Source organism: Rhinichthys klamathensis, unplaced genomic scaffold (assembly GCF_029890125.1).
Source record: "Rhinichthys klamathensis goyatoka isolate OS25496 unplaced genomic scaffold, OSU_Roscu_1.1 h1tg000188l_1, whole genome shotgun sequence".
Classification (NCBI taxonomy): Eukaryota; Metazoa; Chordata; class Actinopteri; order Cypriniformes; family Leuciscidae; genus Rhinichthys; species Rhinichthys klamathensis.
In genome coordinates this window covers 269,548-284,738 of record NW_026606715.1, presented here as the reverse complement: position 1 = coordinate 284,738, position 15,191 = coordinate 269,548, and the positions used below count along the sequence as shown (strand labels likewise).

Genomic DNA, 15,191 nt, shown 5'->3' with positions numbered 1-15,191 from the left:
TGAGCTTCACCAAAAGAGCGTTCAGTAGGGATGGACTTATTTTTATGCCAAGACCTTATTAATGAGTCTTTATGTTTTACTTGAATCGGATCAAACTGTCTGTTTGAATGAAACGATTCAAAACCCTGATTTCAATTCATTTGCATTACAAAAATGACTCAATGTTGAAAATAATATGATGTATTTCACCCAGCCTTTTTCATATTCAAATCTAACCTTCACAAGTTGATTCCATAATCCCTAAATCGATTGCAGAAATTGTCTGAAAGTCATAAAGGAATACAACACCCCAAAATGAATATTTTGTCATCATTTACTCGCCCTCGTGTTGTTCTAAAACCCATGTGACTTTCATTATATGGACAAGTGTCACCTCTTGTGATTCTGTGAAGAAAAGAGGCTGAAATTCTAACAGAAAATTAATTTTGGGAGGAAATACCTCTTTAAGTCAAAGGTTTTGCTCAGTCATTCTGATTTGAAGGGCTGTGTGTGTGTGTGTGTGTGTGTGTGTGTGTGTGTGTGTGTGTGTGTGTGTGTGTGTGTGTGTGTGTGTGTGTGTGTGTGTGTGTGGCTGGAGCTTCATGAATGAGATTCCTCTGTCTTCAGCAGAATAGCAGACATGTAACAGACATGATTAACTACACAGCACTGAAGCTTCATGTTAATGGTTCACTGTAAAGTCCCGAGGCTCGACACACACTCACACACACGGACGGGGCCGGGTGTGAGATTAGACGATGATAAGAGGCACAGAGCAATGTTGTGACATGCGTTTTCACCACCATCTCTCCGTCCTTAGATTATGGACAGATTTAGCTGATGTTCAAAAGACTAAGCAACTGTTCAGAGAGCTGCAGGCCTGCATGGTGCATGCATTTTTATGTTATCACGATTAAAATACAATTAATTATACATAATAAGTCAGCATGTCTGCACACAGGGGATTACACACTCACATGTGTAACAGATATGAAAGCACACATTTGCATACAGAGACTCTGGGCGTTGGCGGTTCAAAACTACCATAAAGACTAGTTTTACAATAAGCAATACACTGTGAATACTAGCATACCCAAATGACCCTACTGCTTTTGCTCAAATGTAGTATACACTGCAAGGAATACTGCATCCCTAAACGCAACGCGTTTAACTTGACCATATAATATTTCCATGTGACTAATAATCCGGAGTAATGACCATGGCTGTGTTCAAATAGCATACCAACATACAGAAGTGGCCAAACGCCAAACTACAGCTACAGGTTTTATTTTACCTACCATGCAATAAAAAAAATAAAAAAATAAAAAAAAAATTATATTTATATATATTTACATTTGTTTGCATGGTAGGTAAAATAAAACCTGTAGCTGTAGTTTGGCTTTTGGCCAAAATGTAATAATTTTCTGTAATATAAATACCTTAATTAAGTTTAGTGTTTTGTTCTTACCTTATATTTCAAATATTTTCCTCATATTTGATGGTTTAATTGAACTTGTAGGGTCATTAAACGCATCATTTTTGGCCACTACTGCAGTGTGCTCGACTTGACCTTCCACTACAGAGCAACAAAACTGGTAGTCAAATCATTTGAACACCTCATTACTTGCTCTGCCGACAATCAAATTTAACATTGAATTAACAGCAAAATAACTAAAAACTGTTACTTATTAAAGTTATCAGTTATTTAATTATCAGTTAATCAACCATGAACTGACTTCAGCTGAACAACAGCGGAAATGCGTAATTTTTCCTGTTATCACTATAAAGCTGCTTTGAAACAATCTGTAAAGCGCTATATAAATAAAGGAGACTTGACTATATAATTAATTTTATTTCATTTTCTAAATGTTAAATGGTCGCAACTCTCCGAATTAAACATACATCATAATGACGTCATGTGACAATAGTGCTCTTAAAGCTGCCGTCGGCAACATTATTTTTTTCATATTCAGTGAAATCGACACTATGATCCGACAGAACAACATAGATAAAGTGGTTTTAGAAAAAAACCCGAGTTTCTAACTCCACCTGGAGCGTGTTATTTGTTTTGCAAAAATCCACAGCTCCCGGATCATCGGGTCCAATCAGCGCAGGGGTGTGTGAGATCTGACTGTCAATCACAGATCGGGCACACGCCACCCCTCGCACACGTTACAATCACATGCACACGCCTGAAGTTCGCGCAGTAACGAAGAGTGATGGCGGATGTATCTCGCTTTCAAAACACTAACAAATCAAGTAAGCTCATTTAGAGTATAAATGACGTTAGCAATTGCAATCTATCGGTAGATTAGCCAGGACAGCATACCTCCAAATACTCCATGGTGTTGATGGATGCTGATGAGACGGGCACGTTCACAGATAACCTGGTGCACACACACTCGAGCATGAACTCGGTGGGAGGGTATTCGTTGATAGTGGGGGAGGGGCATGAGAGTTGTAAACATTCAAAATTTTGCCTAAGTCCACTCGATCTGCCAAACTTGCCGACTGCAGCTTTAAATGTTTCTGAAAACCATCACTGAACAGTATGTACCGTTTCACATAGTAAGTAGTGTATAACTAATGGTAGGCAGCATGCAGTGCACACTAGTACGCTAGTATTCAGTTCTGAACACAGTCAGTGTCAGCGCGTGCCCAAGAATGAAGGTTTGACTTGGATCATTGTATTATAATTATAAAGTGCGTGTCTGCATGAAGTGCTAATTATTGCGCGGCAGATTCCAGCATCGTGCCCTCGCAGCGGCTTCAGTTGTTTAGCACGACACGTGTGCTGACATGTTTGTTTAAAGACATTAGACTGTGCATTCGGGCCAACTGTGAGTGCAGAGCAAGTGTAGAGACGGGGTTAGGCAGCGGCCCGCTCGCTGATGCTGATGGATGAGGGGATTATTGCAGAGAACTGCACATCCACTCTACTAAACCACACGTTGATTAAGTCGGCGTTACTTAATAGATAAACATGATCTTATTTGGCATCACTAAACTGTTTAATACACATGTCGCTACTACAACGGCCTCCAGCCACCCTGATATACTGTTATCAGCATTGGCTATTCATCGACCACTAACTGCCACGGTTACAAAAAATAATGGGACAGATCCACGGTACAGTGATATTATCAGGAAATACCATTATCATAATACCATGGAACACCAAAGTCCTTCAAAGAAAACTACAGAAATACCATCCATTATATGAAAGTCCAAAAATACATGGGCGAAAACCTATGGTAATACCATGGTAGTTTGTTTTTTAATACTTTGTTTGTGCAAACATCATCTAAACGTGATTTCCTCATGGCTGATGTATTTGTTGTGCTTTTAAAAGTCAGACGTCCAGGCATGCATAAGCAGAAGAGCTAGTTTCTATTCTTATGATGGTTTGGATATCGATTGCACAATTCCAAACTAACCTCTGACCGCCAGATAAACTTAAACACACGAACACATCCTACACAAACACACACCCACACACACACACACACACAGCAGACAGCAGCTGTCCATCTGTTAAAGTTGTCTGAGAGACTCTCTGCTGGACTCTCGCCTAACGTACATCAAGTCCAGCGCCAAATACAAGCAGACGGTTGTAACAGCACCTGTATGTGTGTTTGTGTGTCTGCTCACACATATTCTGGGGACAGATTGATAGCCAGAAGTGAGCTAAATCTAACAAAACCCTGCTTTTGGGGACATCTTTTCTTTATTTTTTTTTAGAAAATGCAGTTTTTGCAGAAGATTTCCATAAGGGGTTAGGGTGTTCTTAGATCATTTATAATGCGGTATGTAAATATATCATACCACCAAAGTTATTGACACTTTAAAGTGCTAAAGAAACGTGCATGAATGAGAAAATATTGAGTGTGACGAGCATGTGGTTAAAAATAATTATTAACCCATTAATAAAGAACTCAATGAGATAGGATACATGTGTTGGATGATACACTGCCAAAGCACACAGTCGGTTATGTCTTAAGTCAAGTGGACATAAACAGTTGAGTGTACCGTATATCAGTATATTAGATCTGTGAATTAGGTCTTAAAGTGACAGCAGCCTAATATACCGTCTGCAGGCGGTGTCATTCAAGTTAAACAGCTAAAGACTAAGAGGAAATCACTCTCTGCTCTTGACTGAATAACTTTTGAATCTTTAATAAGAATCAATTCATATTTAATTCATGCAGTGAAGACTATGCAGTGTTTTATTCTTACATTTACTTTGCATGGAAATCAATACTTCGCTATGAGAGCACATGCATTCGTCATCGGAGCGCATGGACACGCACACACACACACACACTCACAGTCACACACTCACACATTCACGCACTCACACAAGTATCAGTCGCCCAGTCTATTCTCAGCTATCTGCGTCGAACTAAAACTTAAAGTATTAAAATCATTCAGTTATCGTAAATTATCATACAACGATTCCTACATTTACAATATTTCAAACCTACTAGCTAGACATAAAACAATAGAAGTCTATGGATTGTCCTGCATTTACAGGAGATAGCTAAGTAAGTGTGTGTGTGATGTAATATACACGGGTATAATTGTGCTGCATGTCTTTCAGTATGCTTATGAAAGATGTGACAAGATAAAAAAATGAAAGAGATATTAGAGAGAGAGTGAGAGATGAACTTTGGTAGTAAAATTGTTACGCAACAGTTTTATTTTCAACACTTTTTTACTGTCTCAAAAACTGGTGTGTATTTTCAGCGCCAAACAGAATTGCAAAGATCGTGTTTTCAAACAGGTTTCCGTCATCCCATTGGTCAGACAAACAGAAAGCCCCACCCCAAACCTCTGCCATTGGTCGAGCCTTTGTTGCCGAGCTGAGCGGGTCTGAACGCTTAAACAAACAGAGCATTGTTTTGAAAGCGCCACAGAGACTCAGTGTTTACACTTAGAGGAAATAAACCTTTAATGGTTTACTTACAGTTGTCTCCGCATACAAACCCGGATAGGAGAAAGTGTTTTTTACATTTCATTAAAGAAGCTTCATTAAACTTGATCTAAATAAGATGAGAAAAGAGTACATCACAGAAGGAAATGTACAAAGAGAAGGAGGTGAACAGTAATGTGTGTGTGTGTGTGTGTGTGTGTACCATCTGCAGGGAGACATGCAAACACACTCCATCCGAACACCAGCTGAACACATACAGTACACTGCCGGCAGATTCACATATGGTGTGAGCAAAGACACACACACACACACACACACACACACACACACACACACACACACACACACACACACACACACACACACACGTTAATCATTCACCTTTTTATTGTTTCGTTAACCAGCATTTATTACAATGAAAGGAAGAACCACCCTGACCAGAGGCAGTATTCAGCCCACATCCATCCACTGAACCTGTGTATTACCGTTTCACATCCTCAGTAGTGATAGTCTAACCTTTCTCTCTCTCTCTCTCTCTCTCTCTCTCTCTCTCTCTCTCTCTCTCTCTCTCTCTCTCTCTCTCTCTCTCTCTCACACACACGCGCGCGCTTCTACTCCCCCGAGCCAGTTCTTCGTGAATGAGACACCACAAACAGACTCTGAACAGACGTGGCATCCCAATAAAAAGCCACAAGACACAGAAACAAGCATCTACACACACACATACACACTAGACATGATCATCATCTAACTACAGAACAGACAGTTTCTCAAGATAATCTGTGAATGTTGCCTTGAGAAAACCTCATCATGAAGTTCAATACTGTTTTAAAAGCCTTAAAGTGTGAATGTTATATGGACTGTAAAGATATTTACACCTGTGGTTTACAGAGGAGCAGGTTCTGCGTGTATGAATCCGATCCTGTAACTAAACCTCACCGATCTGAATAGTTTCATCAAGAGTTTCATTAAGAAGAAAGTATGAGAAAAAAGAAGTACATCTAAAAAATATGTATCTAATGTAAGCATATAGAATATATCCTGCCACAGTAACTAGACTTTATTTTGTTTATGGGCATGACATGCACTGACTACCATTCAAAAACCCAATCAAGGCATTTTTTTAAATTATCTGAATATATAGTACAATTTACTTTAGATCAAAGCTGAACTTCCAGCATCATTACTCCAGTCTTCAGTGTCACATGATCCTTCAGAAATCACTCTAATATGATGATTTGAAGAAATATTTCCGATTATTATCAATGTTGAAAACAGTTTATTTGAAATAGAAATCTGTTATGTCTTTACTGTCACTTTTGATCAATTTAATGTGTCCTTGCTGAATAAAAGCATATATATTTTTTAATCTTACTGACCTTGAACTGACCAACCTTTTTAACAGTAATATATGCCTGAAATTTTGCGCCAAATTAAACACGTTTAACTCGACCATTTAAACACTTTCTAATTTAAACACTTTTTATGGGTAAAATGAACACTTTTATAATCAATAATTAACTCTTCACAAAAAAACTTGCAGTACAATCCTCCTAATATTCCCTCAACTAAAGTTCATGGATCTGCTACACTGGAAGAAAATGCGCAAGTTGAATGGTTTGACAAGACAGCCTGAGAGTCTGTGCTAAATTAGGTGGATTTAGTAAGAAATGTTCAGTGCAAGTCTACAGAATTGATGTTTGATCATGTGGTAAAACTGTGTTTCGATCGGTGCGGAGAGGCAAGGCACGGGACAGCAGAACAGGCTGAGGTCTGAGCCAAATCTGCTGGAGGAAGCTTGAACATGTTGAACGTTCAAAGGAAAATGGTGTTTGGGGGCAATATTTGATCATGCATTGCATAGAAAAATGAGGAATTTTCCAAAAAAAAAAAAAAAAAAATCCCAAGTTTGTCAAGCCAACATAAATGTATAAAAAAGATTTATTTTGAAGTACAACTAACCACACACAACTCTCTCCGGGGTGGTGACCATTTACAAGCATTCAAATGAACTGCTTGACTCTCACTAAACACACACACACACACACACACACCGCTGAGATGCATCAATGCAGTGAGGTTAGAGCGTTACACACACTTCCTCTCTGTGCGGTGTGAAGAGGGGAACCTCCACATGACAAAAAGGAAGACTCTTGCTTATACATTGCACACACACACACGCATACATCTCAATCACACACACACACACACACACAACCCTCCCCACAATCCCGCTGTGCTGCATTACCGGTGCAGTGGTGGTTCAGCATGGCCGTAGAGTTACACACTGGAGCTAAAGCTGTCGGGCTGTCTTCCATTCTCCGCTCGGATCTTCACCGCTTCTCCTCGTCTGTCTGTCCGTCTCCTCTCAGTCTGTCTGTGCACGCGTGTCTCTTTCTCTGTCTCACACACACATTCTTCTGTTCTCGCACGGTGCTGCAGCTGCACACATACGCCCGCTCACACAAAAGCCAGGGCGAGCGAGTGAGCGCGAGGGTGAGCGAGAACAAGGGAAACTAGAGGAGGAGGAGATAAAGGGATAAAAAAAGAAAATCTTGCTTGGCTAAGGGAGTGGCTAAAGCTCGAGCGTCTTAAACCTCTGCTGTTCCAGCGGACACACACACACACTGCGTGTTTTTACTGTGCACTGGGACGGGGGGAGGGGAGGAGAACACGTGGAGGTGTCAAAGCTTCAGGAGAACGGCCACACACACTAAAGCCTCGCTCAAATGAGCCAGTGTTCCCTCTAAAACCCTCGGCCACCGCAGATAAAACATCATCTGTACTGTACCAGACCTGTGCACTGTACACACAAACACTGCTGACATCATGCTCTGCAACTTTAAGCTGCCTTTTCTACTTTATTTGACCCCTGATGTGACTTGGAGATATTTCTGAAAACAAGCAGTTCATTCAGAAGCACCTTTTTAGGTTAACTAAGCAAACTTTTTTTTTTTTTTTTTTTTTTTACAATGCTTTGTTAGCTGCCAATCTTTACCAAGAAAGTCTATAAAAAACTAAAACTGAAAAAACGTCATGCAGAACAGTTCAATATAATATAATACAATAGTGTTTTAATTCGATTAAAATAATTAACTAATTAATCTGACATTTGTCTGTAATTAATCGCAGCTGAAATGATTTTTTAAAATATATTTTTATATTGTAATAATTTCACATTTAAACTCCAAATTAATGTAGAAACAACAAAGACCGTATCTTATATTTTAAATGTGTTTAATGACATCTTCTTTTTTTATTTTATGAAGGCCAGTATCACCGATACACCAATACTGCTACTGATGTCTCGATGAAATAGATTTTTTTTCTCAATTTTAGCCATTAATTATATCCATTCAGCATTAAAGTATAATCGAAAGCTATACATTTTAACATTTATTAGTGTTCAAAACTCTCTGCTTGCCGTAGCTCGATTCAAAACGGTAAGCTTGTATGTAATAATGTTTTTAACTCCAGTGGTACTGGTGGATTTTCAGCGGGAAATTCGAGCATGTCTTTGCGTCATTACGTCACACCTGTACACACACATCTGTACACACACATCTGTACACACACATCTGTACACATAAAGAAGAGTCTCGGCTATAGTATAAGCTATATTGCGTGTGAGGATGCTGGAGGTGGAGATTTATAGCCTTTTCTCACAGCACTTGATATAATTAAACTTCTTAATTTGATGGCGGATCTAGAAAGGTTCAAACGACGATCACCAGTGACAACTGGAGACTGACCCACTGTAAAATGCTAAAGACTTCGTTCGGACTTCGGAGTGGCTACAGAAAAAAAGAGCAACCGGACCCATGCGAAAACAAGGATACATATCGGAAGGGCATTATATGTAGTCACGCAATGCTGACGTTGTTAAAGGAGCTGTATGTAAGATTGTGGCCAAAACTAGTACTGCAATCACTGTCAAATTACTGTAGAGTGGTGTATCTCCTCCCCCTCCTCCCTGACTCGAGGTTGCCAGATCGGCTGCAGGATCCAGCAGGAACGTGACGAGCTGCAGCTGTGGTAACTAGAGCAGAGCTGGCAACCCGGATGCAGCAACACTACTGACTTCGTGATTGGTAGATAGGTGGAGGGTGGAGCATCAGACCAAAACACAACATGACAACATCAACATCAGTTGAGGGCTGCAACTGCACTTTTTAAATGACAATATCCTGGCCAGACTACTGTTGTCAGTGATATAAGTATTTGAAATGTACATGATTTCTTAATGTCTAGTGACATTTCAGGGCCATTTTATGATTAATTTAAATAAACTTCTTACATACAGCTCCTTTAACATTAACAATTTGAGAACAAAGTATAATTTGCACGGTTTTACGTGATAAGTGATTTTTAGATTTAATCAGCGCGATTTACTGCAATGTCAGAACCAGAACAAAAGTGGATGTTTGTTACTAGTTCAGATGACATTTTCCGGTGAAAATTCTTATGTTGGTCATACTTCCAAAAAGAATAATCTGTGATTCTGAATGCCAGTATCCACACCGGCGGAGACTGACAGACACACATTCTCCTCAAACATTGTGTTCATCCGCGCTGTGCCGTGCACGTAAAGTTGATAATTCCGCAAATAACTGCAATAGCAGATTTCGAACAGAGATGGCGACAAAGAGGAAAAACTGCGGACTGCAGCTTTAAAACAATCTTCACAGCCCATTATAATAAATGTCCAATTTACCCGTGCCTTCAATATATCAGGGCTAAATGTTTCCTATTGGCCCAGTCAGACCAGTTCAGATTTTCACCTGCTGTCAAAATGCACAAAAAGGTGTTGTTTTTATGCCTTAAGGTCCTTTCACACTGGACGCGATTTTGACACACGAATAATTCGCGCGATAGTTTTATTTTTTTATAAGCTGTTAGTGTAATGAGTGCTTCCACACCGAACGCGAATGTGCTGTGGCGAAAAAACGACTTATTTTTTTCGCTTCGATGTCGATTATTTTTTACTTTTGCGGCGACAGAAAAGGCTTCAGCCAATCACATACAAGGAAACAAAGGTGAAGCTTGTTGACGCTTTGGCCGCTCTGACGTAGCAGCATTATGTGCGAGAGAATTAAGTGTCACAACATGAAATGTAAACTAAAAACAAGCAATACATTGAAACTAGAAACCTTTTATAATGACAGCATTTTTATATTGCCTATTCCGCATCTCAGCGCACGCATACCCATCATTTATGACATGACGTTGTTTGCTTAGGGACCAAAAGAACGAGGCATGGGATAAAATAGCTGGGATAGTTGGTGTCTCCGGCGAGTTGATGAAGTGCTTGCTGATGCTTTATAATATTTTTGACTATTCATTATTATTAATGTATCGTATCGTTGGCTATGCATCAAGATGCGTATCGCATCGGCCTCAGCTATGGAGATGCACATCCCTAGCCCAATATATCGAAAACATTTGGAATGGGTCAGACATAATTTTGGCCACTTATTAAGTTTTCTTTTGTAGAAAGCCTTTCTTTAAAGTGAATTTCGTTTTGTATAAATTGTATCTTAATTTTAAATCAATGTTTCATCAACAAATTGCCTGGATTAATAGGAATAAGAAGCAAATATAGTAGAAAATATCATTAGGACACGGAGGCGCCGGCGCGTGAACTGGAGCGCGTCTCATACCGAAAACTGACATAAACACTAGTTTATTAATAAACCATTCAAATGTTTAATGCATAATCCTTACTTTGGCCGGTTCTTTGTGGCAAAGTTTTAGCTACTTTACAAGATTAGCATACTCCCCTTTAGACACTCTGATCTTTAAGATTGGGTGCACACAAAACCTTCTTTTCTGTCTTTTAAAGAAAACGAAAAGCTCGTCTTCACTGGATGATGATGATGATGAAGTGTCCGTGTTTTGTCAGCTGTCGGCGCGAAAGTTTTGGAATGTTGAAGCTCTGAATGGCGCATATTCGCGTCGCGGCTGATGTGAATGGTTTTGACGCGAACTATTCACTTTTCCGTTTCGCTTTTTCGTTACGCGTCCGGTGTGAAAGGGCCTTTAGACCATTGCAACCTTATAAACAGTTAGCTCTAACAGGTGATATAATACAGTTATCAAACACTTCACAGTCTTCACTGCATACATTATAAATTAAATGTAGTACTTAATTAATACTTATTAAATAATAAGTAATTAATACTTATTAAAGCTACAAACGTTATTCAGGCAAGAGCAGTGGGTGATTTTCTCTTTTTCTTTTGTTCTTTGAATATCAGCAGGTTTATTACGCTCCTGTCACTTTAAGACCTGGCACACATGATGCGGATTCCATTTTCTTTACATTCATTTAAGACTTAATTTAACTCATTTAAGACTGTGCTTGCCTGGATACTCAACCAAAACGTGCATGTTGGCATAATTCGGTGTGAAAGGGCCTTTAGACCCTTGCAACCTTATAAACAGTTAGCTCTAACAGGTGATATAATACAGTTATCAAACACTTCACAGTCTTCACTGCATACATTATAAATTAAATGTAGATTAATACTTGTTTAAGCTACAAACGTTATTCAGGCAAGAGCAGTGGGTGATTTTCTCCTTTTCTTTTAATCTTTGAATATCAGCAGGTTTATTACGCTGCTGTCACTTTAAGACCTAACGCACATGATGCGGATCCCATTTTCTAACTCTTTACATTCATTTAAGACTTAATTTAACTCATTTAAGACTGTGCTTGCCTGGATACTCGACAAAACGTGCATTTTGGCATAATTCTGTGTTTTGTCTGTTCAAGCAGCTTTCTGTGCGCACGAGTGTGTGTGTGTGTGTGTTACAGACAGGAGATTCACAGGCTGCACACGCCAGTACAGCACTATGTTCTCTTTTGTGTCTTATCGCGCTTGAATGGTTTAAAAGCAGATGCATGAATAAGAGTGTGGTCATATGATGTAACGCTAGCCAAAGGTTGACGGGAAAAACGCATGCTGCGTTATAACATTCATATTTTTCCAATGTTCATCCCATGATTATCATGCGTGAACAACTGAATAGGTGTGTATGTGTTTATGAGCGTTAAGAGCGCCACTCTGAGACTTAGTGTTTGTACACAACTTGTGGGTTTCATATATATCTGCAGTTTATACCCCCCAGAGTTCAACGAGTTACTACGGTAAGTGTGCCTCGTCGGGCTCTCGTTCAAAAACCACACGGCTGTTTATTAATCTTAGACCTGAGGAGAAGGAGTGGAGCATAGCAGCAGTGTTTAAAAAAGAATGAAACATTTAATTATCCCACGTTTGTGAAGGGGCCAGCCTGTCGCTGAGGAGAGCTATAAAACAATGAGAAGGAGAGCGAGTGAGCGAGAGCATTCCTTCAGCACACAGCTGCCAAGCTGGAAGAAAAACCAACAACAAAAAGCGACTGGTGAGAAGCCAGAAGGAGAGGAGAACGAATATCGTGGCCACGTACACCGCAATCTTTCAGCGTGAAAAGGCCCATAAAGTGAACAACAGGAGATAATGGCAGTGCGAGGGAACTGTCGTCTCACACTGGGATATGAGTATCACACTGACACAGTTACAGGCAAGCAATGAGAAGAAAGTAGGTCAAAGGCCAATCATGGGGACCGTCTAACTCCCACTCTCTCACACACACACACACGCAGACTTCACGTCACATTTACTTCAGCTTACGATGAAATTACAAACCACAAACAGGGAGTACGCCTACATTTGAATGATCAAACGAGACATATTAGCTCTGTTCCAAACTCTACTAAGCTGCATTCTCCTCATCAGCTCATCAGCTGACATCGGGCAGAATCCGGAGTCAAATGGAACTTCTGATTTGGAATGCAATGATTTGGAATATTCTACAAAGGCCAGAACTCTGTGCAAAATACAAATATAGAGAGCACATTACATTTGATTACATTAAATGATGTTTTTTAATATAATATAGCACACGGGAGACTGCATTCACAACTGATTTAAATAAAGTCGAGACAAAAGGAATGACGTGACTCTTTGATAAACAAAAAAAATACTTTTTAATAAACAAGTTCTATCTATTATAAGTACTACATTTATTATTTATAATTAACATTTTCTCTCCCAGGCAACAAATCTATGCAGAGAACAGAAGAAAAAAATAAAATAGTACTACGTTGAGAGAGTGCAGTATAATTTTTTTTAGCTTGAGAATCGAACCTGTGACCTTGCTGTTGCTGGCGCTTTGAGATCACGTTGTGCTACAGGGACTGAGATCAGTGTTGCCAGATTGGGACGGTGATTTCCAGCCCAAAAGCTCACCAAAACCCGCCCACTACAAGAAAAAACCGCCCAAAATTTTACTGCCAAAATAATGTGATATAATTTCATTACCATGTCATTTAAGGTTGATAAGCACAATTTGTATCTCCTTAAAACAAAATAACGATGATAAAAAAAAAAAAAAAAAAAAAAAAAAAATTCTAGCAAAACAGATCAAAACAGGGCAATAATTAAGGAGAATTAGCCAATATGACTAAAATGTCCAGGTGGACACTGTCAAAACGGCAATCAAGAAATGAACCGATGACTTTAACCCTCGGAAGTACACATTGCAGAACATAACGCAGAATTTAGCAGTCGTTTCATCGATGATTAAAACCTTTTTCAGCAGCTGTCAGGGACAAGTAGAGTGCAGTCTGGATGGTGTAAAGTTGCAGATGTTTGGTTAGGCTAGTGTGCACATATGACATGGACAGGAATCATCCCATATTTGATTTAAATTCAAGTCATTCAACTGTGCTCTCCTCTCAGAGTTATATTCACCATAGAGTGATCTCCTTCCACGTGTGCGTTTTTTTAGAGTTGCTCACTACTGTACACTCTTTTGTATAGTAGGCTATGTCACTTTGCCTTAGCGATCACTTGAAAATACAGCTACAACTTCTCGCGCTCAATCGCGTCTGCCTGCGGATCGCTGATTGGCTAAAAGTGCGTGCTCATCGGTGATGTCAACACTAACGCCAGCTGACTCTGCATGAGCGTGTGTGACTGTGTACACTACAGTAATGTCATGATGACTGATTTTATGGACTACATGCACTTTAGTTTCGTTTTTTTAACCAATTAGACTTTTAAATGTAGATGTTTGAAAACCGCCGAAATGACCCCAAACCAGCCCAAATTTTTACCACGCGCCCAAACCCTTTTTTACCCGCACAATCAAATTCAAAACCGCCCAATCTGGCAACACTGACTGAGATAACCGTGCCGACTCGTACACCGCTACTAACACAGCAGTGCCAAACTGTCTATAGACACACAGACACACAGTATGGCCTCGTTCAGACTGGCACAGTCCAAATCAGATTTTTGTGCATATCCGATTGGAATCCGATCATATTTAGCAAGTGTGAACGGCAAAAAAACCCCCAAAAAATCAGTTTTGAGTTACATTCAGATGTGGTTTGAAATCCTATTCACATTTCTAGAAACAGGTTCAGTTTGACTGCTGTAATCAGATTTCGCGTGGTTTATCTCACGTTGTGTCAGTGCTGGGTAGATTACTTGAAAATTTGAGTCTGTTACTGATTCCAAATTACATGACAAAAATTGTAACAATCCATTGCATTACACATTTTAGTAATATAATCTGACTACTTTTTAATTACTTTTAGATTACTTTTGACCCAACTCATTTAATCACATTGATTTAAATAGGATAATATTGTAGGCTACCATATATATAAAAATACACTGTAAAAAATAATCCTGTAAAACAAACGGTAAACTACTGGCAGCTTTGGTTGCCAGCATCATACCGTAACTATACGGTGTGTTACTGTTTTTGTGTTAGAGCATATAGCTAATAAGTTAAAGTTTTATACTGTAGCTGACAATACAGTATTTAGCTGTTAATTTCAAAAACAGTAACACACTGTGATGCTGGCAACCACAGCTGCCAGTAGTTTACCGTTTTTTTTACAGGATTATTTTTTACAGTGTACAAAGAGAAAGAAAATATATTCCATTTTTTATCAACAACAACATGAAGTGCATTAAACATTACATTGCGTCAGGGTTTTCCAGACTGGGGTTTGTGAGTTCAATGAAAAGCTATTAATTAAATCATAAAAATGTAAAAAGTAAAACACTTTTAAAAATGCGTTTGAAGGACAAAAGTCTTCCACCAACATGGTTAAATGACTTTCTGAGTGATAATTAAAATAATAATTCATGTGTTCGTCAGGAGTTGATTTGATATGCAATGTTGAGAAAACACTCCTTAAAAGTGAAATGATTTCTGTACA

The 15,191-nt window shown here is 39.1% G+C and overlaps 1 protein-coding gene across 5 annotated transcripts in view; it reads right to left on the bottom strand.

The window, feature by feature from the left end:
* Nucleotides 1-15,191, bottom strand: part of LOC130095202 (echinoderm microtubule-associated protein-like 4) — a 136,031-nt gene that overhangs the window by 69,762 nt on the left and 51,078 nt on the right. Inside the window, exon 1 of one of the 5 annotated variants that reach the window (XM_056261890.1) lies at nt 7,161-7,228. The exons of the other annotated variants lie outside the window; for them this stretch is intronic. Within the exon in view, the coding sequence (XP_056117865.1) occupies nt 7,161-7,182 (22 nt within the window). The 5' untranslated portion in view covers nt 7,183-7,228. Of the gene's footprint in view, nt 1-7,160; nt 7,229-15,191 lie in introns of those variants that run through there. 5 annotated transcript variants of the gene reach the window in all.